Consider the following 10,527-nt stretch of genomic DNA (forward strand, 5'->3'; position numbering starts at 1 on the left):
AATATATATTTATTTATTCAAAAAGGAAACATCTAACATGGATTATCTCTTTGTGTGGTCATTTAAAAAAAAAAAATCTCAAAATGTAAATGTACAGACAAAACACAAGTGAAAAATCGATAACTGTCATTTAACGGCTATTCTATATTGTTATATTTTATATATGTATATATTCTATTATTGTATAAAGTACATATACATGGTGTGTGTGTATATATATATATATAATGATTTTTATCTATTTTATCTATAAATAAAGCTATTTTATCTTATTAAAAATATTAATCTTTAAGATATATAAACAAATGGTTTCTGATAAACTCATTAATATTACGTCATCTCAATAAAATGCACATTACAACATAATATTTTCTATTTTAAATACATGTGTCAGAAATATTCCTGATTATCAATCATTATTGATGATCGATAAGACAAACTGTAAAATACAGTGACTCGGTGCTGCCACCTGTCGGATAAAGGTTGAACACCGAGCAGCCCGTGCGACGCGGCCCGGGAAGCCCCTGTTGTGCAGGAGAGGAGCAGAGCTCGCGACGTTACGCCCCCGCCATTTTGTTTCACCGGGAGTAAAGAAAGCCACCGGAGCAGCAGCGGCGCGGTTCTTTTTTTTCTCCCTTTTTCTCCACAGAACCATCCGTCATCACGGCACAGCAGCATCGTGCACCCGCCTTTGACTTCGCATGGTACGTACGCACACCGGCGCGGAGCTCGGCGCCGGTCTACGGAGCGGGTGTTGCGGTGGTTTTTGTTGTTGTCTTTCTGGTCCGAGCACAGTGTTAGCAACGGCACCGTACACTGATAGCTGCTAGCCGGCATTTTGGGAAATAAATCGTCCTCCTTTTATGTGGAGACTCGTTAAAAAGGGAAATGTGTTCACGAAAATATGAGCAAAAAATTCATTTAAATACACTGTGTTCGGAAGATTAAACGAGAGGTTTGTTTTGATCGCGGTTTTTAGCTCCGGTTTGTTCGCAGCTGCACGCGTGTGGTATCGATGCGGCCTGTGGTGCCTGCCGAGCCGGGCGCGTTAGCCTAGCTTAGCTAAACTAACAGGCGTGGTGGATGTGTGTGTACATTAAACAGTAAACTGGAGCAGGAGGTTATAGTGTTTATTACAGCCACATTTACGTTTGTATTCATGTCTTGTGAACGTGTGTTTACGCTGCTTTTCGGGTCTTCGTAACGCTTAAAAACATGTGAGCACAGGAGACACACACACACACACACACAAACACTACAGCCTGGAAAGTAGCTTGAACGTTGGCGCCAAACCACAGCAATAACTCTCAAAAACACACTTTATTTTGCCCCTCACACACACAGAACAGTGGGTTAAAAAGCAGCTGCAGAAACACACTTTTTAGGCTAAATGAATGCTCTCTATAAAGAGAGCTTTGAGGAGTTAGAGCAATCCTAATCTCAACATTTTGAATGTCACACAAGTGATATGCATGTCTCTTCAGCTCCTTAAATGTGATTATTGAAAGGGAGTCATTTTAGTTTGGACAGCAAGACATTTGTAGAGATTACTGGATCAAGAAAACTGACATTTAATCTGTATGATAACGATATACGTGTCAAACTGTTTGTGTGGATACAGCCGCCTGAAACACATTAGATTAAAGTAAAAACAAGTTCAGATACAGGACTAGCTTAAACATCATGAAATAGACCGTTGTTGTGATGATTCCGTGGTGCACGTTACTGAAGACCGTCCTTGATGTTTGATCGTCTGTGAACGTGTTCCCCACAGATGTCTGGAGACATGGCCACCGATCATGTAAACGGGAACGGCACAGAGGAGCCGATGGACACCGACACTACAGCAACGGCGGCGACGGCGGTGGTGGAGGCGGCGGCGGCGGCTGAGGAGGAGAGCCACTCTGAACACTTTAACGCTTTACTGGAGGCTGGATTACCTCAGCAGGTCGCAGAGAAGTTGGACGAACTTTATGTAGCAGGTAAAGCACACGTCTCGTCTCACCGTGACGGTTTGTTTACTACTTTTACACAAAATGTGAAGTTCTGACATCCGTTTTAGCTGATAAATAACACCAGTCGTTAATCAGTCTCTGAAATATAATCAGCTGTTTAATTAGAATTAGTTAAACTAATCATTTGAAGAGCAGACGAATAATAAGTTAAAATAAAACATCTCGTGATACGTACCTTCTCAGTTTGTTGCCTCGGGTCTGTCTAACGTGCTTTTAAGTCTTCGGCTTGATTGAGTGGTGGAGGTGGAGCTGTGTGGAGCCACGAATGGTTAAAGGAAGGTAGATTGAAGGCAGCTGGTGCTGTGACGATCAGGAACAATGAAGCAGCTGTCGTGATGCTGGAGGAAAATCAATAATGAAAATGTTAGCTTTAAGGACGTTCAGGATCTTTGCTGAAAGCACAATCAATTAGTCTTTTAATTAAAAACGCAAGTATTTATCACCAATCCGTTATTTCCTTAACGCGTCATCTCGTTTGCGTGTTCACCTGCTGAGATTTTCATGTTAAGTTTGTTGATTAACCTTTTTTTATTATTATTAATGGATTTATAGGACTATTAGCGCACAGTGATCTCGACGAAAGGGCGATTGAAGCTTTGAAAGAATTCAACGAGGAGGGGGCGATGCAAGTGCTGTCGCAGTTCAAAGACAGCGACCTGTCGCACGTGCAGGTGAGTCCTCGCGTCGCTGTTTGTCGTCCTACGTTACGTTATTAAAATGTTACGTGAATACAAGTGCAATTTTGCAACACTAATTGAAACTATTGAAGCTGCTACGGTTACTATAATTGAAACTGTTTACACGTTATGGACCAAAGGAACTCATTGATCATGAAGAACATAATCGACAGATGAATCAATGATGGAAAACAATGCGAGTGTGTAATAAGTCGTGCGCTTCACTGTCTCTTGCAGAACAAAAGTGCCTTTCTCTGTGGAGTGATGAAGACCTACAGGCAGAGGGAGAAACAAGGGACTAAAGTGGCCGACTCCACCAAAGGACCGGACGAAGCCAAAATCAAAGAACTCCTGGACAGAACCGAGTACACGCTCGACGTAACGACCGGACAGAGGAAGTACGGCGGCCCGCCGCCTGAGTCGGTCTACACGGGTTCTCAGCCCACTATTGGAACGGAGGTGAACTTCAACGACGTCCATCTGGCTATTATCAGGAATGTTTTTGGGGGGGGGGGGGTCTGTGCTTATGCTCACGTTCTTCTTTTCCCCCGTAGATATTTGTCGGGAAGATCCCCCGCGACCTGTTTGAAGACGAGCTGGTTCCTCTCTTTGAGAAGGCCGGGCCGATCTGGGACCTGCGGCTAATGATGGACCCGCTGACCGGTCTGAACAGAGGCTACGCCTTCGTCACGTTCTGTACGAAAGAAGCCACTCAGGAGGCGGTGAAGCTGGTGCGTTTCTGTCAGCTCTGACGTTTGGTGGTATTTTGTGATGTCGATCTCCTGCATCGTGGTCAATCTTGACGTGATTCTCGTTTTTGTTTACAGTGTAATAACTACGAGATCCGCCCCGGAAAGCAGATCGGTGTGTGTATATCCGTCGCCAACAACAGGCTATTTGTCGGCTCCATCCCCAAGAGTAAAACAAAGGAGCAGATCGTAGACGAGTTCGCTAAAGTCACAGGTAAAAAAAAAAACTCCCGTCCGCGGACGCTCCCTCTGCCGCCGTTTTGTTTTCAAACCCGCGTTCGTCTGTGTGTCCGCCACCAGAGGGACTCAGCGACGTCATACTGTACCACCAACCCGACGACAAGAAGAAGAACCGCGGCTTCTGTTTCCTGGAGTACGAAGACCACAAAACGGCGGCCCAGGCCCGGCGCCGGCTAATGAGCGGGAAAGTCAAGGTGTGGGGCAACGTGGTGACGGTGGAGTGGGCCGATCCCATCGAGGACCCGGACCCAGAGGTCATGGCCAAGGTCAGCTTCAGGACAACCGCTCAGACGCCGCTGAAGTAAACGGGACCGCCGCGACCACGTTATTAACCGCTTGGCTCGTGTTTCACAGGTGAAGGTTTTATTCGTCCGAAATCTGGCCAACGGCGTCACAGAGGAGATCCTGGAGAAGTCCTTCGGTGAGTTTGGAAAACTGGAGCGAGTGAAGAAGCCCAAAGACTACGCTTTCATCCACTTTGAGGAGCGGGACGACGCAGTCAGGGTACAGAGTTTTTGTTTGCTGGTTTTTAATTTTATGCGTGTCACTTCCTTTGTCTGAAACTAAAAAGTGTTTTAAAAACACGTGTTTTTGTTTCTTTGTTTGTTTTTTTCTCAGGCGCTAAAGGAAATGAACGGGAAAGAGCTGGAGGGAGAACCTATTGAGATCGTTTTTGCCAAACCACCGGATCAGAAGAGGAAGGAGCGCAAAGCCCAGAGACAGGCGGCCAAAACGCAAATGTAAGAAACGTCTCAAACCGTCTTCTGATGGCAACGCAGGGAATTGTTGTTGTTGTTGTTGTTGTTGTTGTTGTTGTTGTTGTTGTTTACAGGCTTTAAACAGGTCGATATTATTATGTAAATTTAAGTCTACGATATCTTCAGAACAGGTTTCATGTCTTTATCTCCATTTGTAAACCACTCACTCTCCCACACCAAACCCCATAGAGAAAATCAGCAATTTTTTACGAAATTTACGCCAATAATCGACGTCATTTTGTCATTATCGATACATCCGATAATTCAAAATAAATAAATAAAAGTTGTTTTTGGCTGTGTGTGTAGGTAGGCAGGCTACCTGTATGTTCATGTCCCTTTAAGACAATCAGACACTTATATCAGGCAAATGGTCAATTATCAAATTTGGTGATGACGTCATTTAGCAACGTAGAACCTATCGTTCATTTATCGTTATCGGGGTGAGCTGCTTAACATATCGTGATATTGATTTGAGGCCAGACCTAGACCCTTCTGATCTACTGCTGCCACGTGTGGTCACATTGTGTCACTGAAATAAGTCTGAAGAAAGCATTTTAAAAGCCGAATTGACAAAATAAGACATTGTAAGTTAGTGATGGAGGCAGCAGTGGATCAACAACTCCTGTGAACTCCTGTGTTGCTGTGATGTTAAAATCACTGATTTTCTCTCTGGGCTTTGGTGTGGGTCCAGTCAGGATGTTGCTCTCTGACATCACTTGCTCTTGTCTTGTGTCTAAATCAGGTATGACGATTACTACTACTACCCTCAGCAGATGCCCCCGCCTGCGAGAGGCAGGGGCAGGAGCGGTAACCGGGGCGGGGGCAGCTATTCCTCTTACCCCCAGGACTACTACGGCGGTGGTTACGAGGACTACTACGACTATTACGGCTACGACTACCACAACTACCGCGGTGGCTACGAAGACCCCTACTACGGTTACGACGACTACCAGGGCATGGGCCGAGGGCGCGGCGGCAGTCGAGGCCCGCGGGGCGGCTCCTCCCCGGGCAGAGGACGTGGCGGCGGTGGTGGAGGAGGCGGCGGCGGCGGCGGCGGCGCACCCAGAGGCAGATCCAGCTTCCCCCAGCGAGGCGGACCGGGACCAGGCCGCGGCGGACGGGGCATGAGAGGAGGCGGAGCTGGAGGAGGAGGAGTGCTGCCGAGAGGGCGCGGAGGGGTACGTGGTGCACGGGGTGGCCGCGGTGGAAATGTAGGAGGAAAGCGCAAAGCTGACGGGTACAACCAGCCAGATTCCAAGCGTCGCCAGACCAATAATCAGAACTGGGGCTCTCAACCCATTGCTCAGCAACCGCTCCAAGGTGGTGATCATTCTGGTAACTATTCCGGTTACAAATCTGACAACCAGGAATTTTATCAGGATTCTTTTGGGCAACAGTGGAAGTAAATCCCCCCCCTATCCCCCACCCCCCCCCCCCCACATCGTAGGGCTTTGATAACCGTTCCGTCTTTGGTTTTTTTGTTGGTGTCCTTTATTGTTTTTTTTACGTAGAGACTTTGATCTGATTGGCCCTCAGTCCCACGCGGTTGCCTGCAGTTTTTTCTCCCTCAAATTGGTGACATCTGGCAAGATCTTATCTTTTTGTACATATTTTATTAATTCGCTTGGACTCGAACCGTAGTCGCACTCCCACCTGTTTATGGCCGACTGGTCCCCCCCCCCCCTTCTCTTCCCCTCTCTTTTTATTTGTTGTTTTTATTTTTTTTTAAAAAGGGTCGTTTTAAAAGATTTTTCCATCATGAAAAGTGAAAACAATTTTTAGATGCAATTATGTGGTCGAGCTGTCTATTTGGCTATAGCTTTATGTATGTTTTAGGAATTCCGGTTATGTTTCCGAGTAGCTAACAGCAACAAAGCATATGTCTCTCCTAAACATGTATTTAAAAACAAATGAAAAAAAAAAAAAAATACAATTTGTATTGTCACAAAGTTAATGCGTGTCTTGTTATTGAGAAAGAAAGAAAGAAAGAAAGAAAGAAAGAAAGAAAGAAAAAAAAAAAAAAGGACCGTCGTCGTCCAATTTTTTTGGCTTTACATTTTGGCTTGTATCCTTTGCTGTTTGTCTGCTTTAATAAACATACACGCACACGTGTACAAAAAAACTTCAAATTGTGTTTGCAAATTCATGTTTCGGCGAAATTCTCTCTTCAAATTGCCTTCAAACTAATTTTTAACGGCTCCATTGTGGAAGGAAATGGATTAAAGGTTTGCCAGTGTTGGCCACGTGCTACAGTGTCACCTCTGCATGCCATCAAATTCAAGCCAGTGTGTTCTGTATGTGCAGTGACATACTCCATCAGTCCATGTCCAAACAAAACCACAAAAACCCATAAATGTCTCACGATTCGGTCTGAAATTCACCGTCAGCGCAGCATCCAGAGTTAGCATCCCACCCCCCCCCCCCTACGCCTCTCTCGTGGTGGAGGGGAATAAAAAAAAAAAGCACAATTTGATCAATTTTTAGCTTGAGCGTGAAGCTTTTTCCTTGTCCCAGAAGGATCTAGTCGCTGTTGAAGGCCTGGATTACTAATCTTGCATGTTTCTCTCTGGAGGTTTGATGTTGTGCTGCTGCTGCTGCTGCTGCTGTGCATGACTCCTCCCTCTGCTTTCAAAGTCAAAATGGCCGCCCCCTCACCCTCTCACCCTCTCAACCCCTCACCCTTTCCCCGCTCACGTTTCCCACCTGCTGCACCTCCCAACGCGAGTGACCGTTCAGATTATTTTTTTCCCCCCGTTTCGAGAGTGCGTTTGTACGAAGTGCTCGGCGAAAACGTGGCCGCGACGACGTCGTCCGTTGAAGTCTACGATGTCGTTAAAAACGCGTTCGCGTCTTGTTTGACAGACTTTACCGACAGGAAACTGACGTTTGTGAACCACTCACGCTCCCACACCAAAGCCCATAGAGAAAACCAGTGATTTTAGCTCACTTTAGTGGACACAGGAGCTGCTGGTCTGCTGCTGCCTCGTGTGGCCACTTTGTGTCACTTAAATAATCTAAATTAAGATTTATTTTTAATGCCGAATTGACAAAATAAGACGTTTGAACGTACGGTAGTTAAGTTACTTTTTGTTATTGTTAGTCAACAGCTCCTGTGTCTCTGTGGGGTTTGGTGTGGGAGAGTGAGTGGTTTACAAACGTCAGTTTCCTGTTGGAAAAGTAAAAAAAAAAAAATCTGTCTCTGCGTCTCGACTCGCAGCCACGTTTTTTACCGACCGCGTCCCGGGCCGGTCCTGACCAGCAGGGGGCGCTCACAGCAGCTTGCAATCGCACAAAAAAAAAAAAAAACCTGATCGATCTCTTTTTTTAAATAACCCATATCGTGAATTTGTCCTTCGCTCTGTCGTAGTACGTGCATGTGCGTTAGCGAGCGCTAAAGTGTGCGTGCTCATGTTCCATGGATAAGTCTATGTGTGTGAGTGTGTGTGTGTGTGAGTGTGTGTGTGTGACGTTGTAATCCGACCCCCTTGTTTCCATTCTCTAATCTGCTTCCCTTTTGTTACCTGACTAGCAGGTGAAAGAGGTCCAGGCTGGTCCTGACGTGTCACTATGAGGACCGGAACCAGCGTCCCGGCGTTGTCACGCTTGCAGGCCGTCACTGGTGGATGGAATGGTAAGGTCACCTGACTCAGTGGTCCACTCATACTCCCCCACCCCACCCCCCCCCCCCCCTTGTTTTTGTTGGTCTTGTCCTCCTCTGAAGCTGCCGTGCTGTAGAAGATAATCGGAAAAACAGGAGCTGTTGTGACTTTGGAGTCGATCACGTTTTTTTTGTCTGTTTTTTTAACCCCGGACGTCGTCGTCGTCGTCGTCCTGCTGGAAAAGCACTTTTTTTTTTTTTATTATTATTTTCTTATTTTTATGTGTGACGGACTCGACGCGATAATGCGATTATCGTGTCGCCCGACGCCGCGAGACGATCGTTGCTAAAGCAAAAGCTGGACATTCCAGGATAACAGTTCTCTTCTGATGTGACGCGACGCTTGTGAACTACCTCACTATTCAAGGACTTTCAAGGCCACGCCCACTCCATCGACGAAAGGAACGCCGCACGAGGAGAAGAAGAAGCAACAACGAAGAGCACTTATTATTATTATTAGGGTTCGAGCACGACTGTGCAAGAACCCTATTGTAATTATTATTATTATTATTATAATTAAAGCGTCATCAGACGGGAGTCGATGGACAAAAAAAAACCAGTCAGTCATCCTTTGTCTTCCACTGTGGGGTGGGGGGGGGGGGTCCAGTTCAGGATTTTTGAAGTAAAAGGCAACACATTTTAGCCACTTAACAAAAGTCTCATCCTTTATTTATGACAGGAAACTGACGTTTGTAAACCACACCAAACCCCATAGAGAAAAGCTGATGATTTTAGCTCACGGGGACACAGGAGCTGCTTTGTCTACTGCTGCCTCGTGTGGTCACTTTGTGCCACTGAAATAAGTCTAAATGAAGATTTTCAAAAGCTGAATTCACTCAAATCAGTCATTGTAAGTTAGTGATGGAGGCAGCAGTGGATCAACAACTCCTGTGTGCTGTGATGTTAAAATCACTGGTTTTCTCTATGGACTTTGGTGTGGCAGAGTGAGCGATTCACAAACTTCAGTCCGTCCAACAAGATAAAGACGTGAAAGTGTCACGTAGATATCGTAGACCAACGAGTCTTCTGTTAAGAGGCTAAAATGTCTGCTTTTATAAGCCATGTTTTTAACCACCAGGGGGCGCTCCGTCTTACAACTGTTGCCTTTAATTTGTCCTCGTTTCGTGTCGCGGACGAGTAACGACGTCTAGTTACGCTGCCAATTTTTTCACTTTAGAGTCTGTGAGCTTTTTGTCTTTTATTTCTTAGTTTCCACATCCTTGTTTTCATCATGTGATCCAGTTCAGTCCAGTCCAGTCCAGTTCAGTTCAGTTCAGTTCAGTCCAGTCCAGTCCAGAGTTCAGTTAATTTCCACTGTCAAACATTCAGAATGTTACCAAAATAAGTGCTCTGTACTGCCCCCTACTGTTCTGTTGGTGCAGCATGGAAAGGTTGTGAACCGCACCATGCTCCGAACGGGACTTTGGTCAACATAAGTGGACGACAATGGACTGGACTAAACTGAACCAGACTGGACTGGGGTGAACTTCAGTGGAAAGTGGACTAAGTGGACTGGACTGGACTAAATGGAACCAGACCGGACCAGATAAGGGTGGATTTAGGTGGTCACTGGACTGGACTGGACTTAACTGGGCTAGATTTAACGGAACCAGGCTGGATCCGATTAGGGTGGACTTAAGTGGTAAGTGGACTGGACTAGAGTGGACATAAGTAGAAAGTGAACGAGACTGGACTAAACTGAACCGAACCACACTGGACCATGGTGGATGAAAGTGACTAGACGAGACTTGATTAGGGTGGATTTGGACTGGACTGGACTGGACTGGATTAGGGTGGATTTGGACTGGACTGGACTGGATTAGGGTGGATTTGGACTGGACTAGACTAGACTGGATAAGGGTGGATTGGAATAATTGAACCAGACCGGACTGTGGTGAACTTAAGTGGAAAGTGGACTAAACTGAACCGGAGTGGACTAGACTAAAGGTAGCTAGACTGAACTAGATTAGGGTGGATTGGACTGGACTAGACTGGGCCAGATTTGGGTGGATTGGAATGAATTGAACCAGATTGGACTGTGGTGAACTTAAGTGGAAAGTGGACTAAACTGAACTGGAGTGGTCAAGACTAAGTGTAGCCAGACTGGACCAGATTAGGGTGGATTAGACTGAACTGGCCTAGACTGGACCGGACTGGACTGAACTGGAGCTCGTGGTGGAAACGAGGCTCTGACGTAGAAAAGGTTTTATTTTTAACGTTAAACTAATTGTTTTTTTTACAGTGAAATTGTGTCGAGTTTGTTTAAAAGGAAAAAAAAAAACACTGTTTCAACTTCTTGTTGTTGTTGTTGTTGACTCTGTTATTGTTTCCTTTTAGTACTTTTTCATTTCATATTTTTACAAAAACACACGTAAGAAAAAGGTTAAATAAAATCAGGAAACTTTTTTATTCTCTACTAAAAACCTTGTT

The 10,527-nt window shown here is 45.5% G+C and overlaps 1 protein-coding gene across 2 annotated transcripts; it reads left to right on the forward strand.

Moving 5' to 3' along the window:
- Nucleotides 1-570: 570 nt before the first annotated feature.
- Nucleotides 571-8,227, forward strand: LOC310934618 (heterogeneous nuclear ribonucleoprotein Q-like). 2 transcript variants are annotated; one of them, XM_083898382.1, is made up of 11 exons: nt 571-704; nt 1,775-1,982; nt 2,568-2,686; nt 2,930-3,151; nt 3,247-3,423; nt 3,520-3,655; nt 3,742-3,947; nt 4,036-4,185; nt 4,300-4,421; nt 5,182-5,774; nt 7,969-8,227. In XM_083898382.1, exons 1-11 carry the CDS (start codon nt 702-704, stop codon nt 7,995-7,997), a joined length of 1,965 nt encoding a protein of 654 aa, XP_083754508.1. In that variant the 5' UTR covers nt 571-701; the 3' UTR covers nt 7,998-8,227. The 2 variants fall into 2 exon arrangements, with proteins under 2 accessions (XP_083754508.1, XP_083754507.1); XM_083898381.1 differs by lacking the exon at nt 7,969-8,227 and having other exon boundaries at nt 5,182-6,960.
- Nucleotides 8,228-10,527: the final 2,300 nt, after the last annotated feature.

This window comes from Microchirus variegatus, assembly GCF_963457635.1.
Source record: "Microchirus variegatus genome assembly, chromosome: 12".
Taxonomy (NCBI): Eukaryota; Metazoa; Chordata; class Actinopteri; order Pleuronectiformes; family Soleidae; genus Microchirus; species Microchirus variegatus.

Excerpts from the sequence above, each read along its gene's own strand:
- LOC310934618 (XM_083898381.1), top strand. Across the intron at positions 3,152-3,246 it reads AGCCCACTATTGGAACGGAG|ATATTTGTCGGGAAGATCCC; the intron begins GTGAACTTCAAC and ends TTTCCCCCGTAG. Across the intron at positions 3,656-3,741 it reads CGAGTTCGCTAAAGTCACAG|AGGGACTCAGCGACGTCATA; the intron begins GTAAAAAAAAAA and ends GTCCGCCACCAG.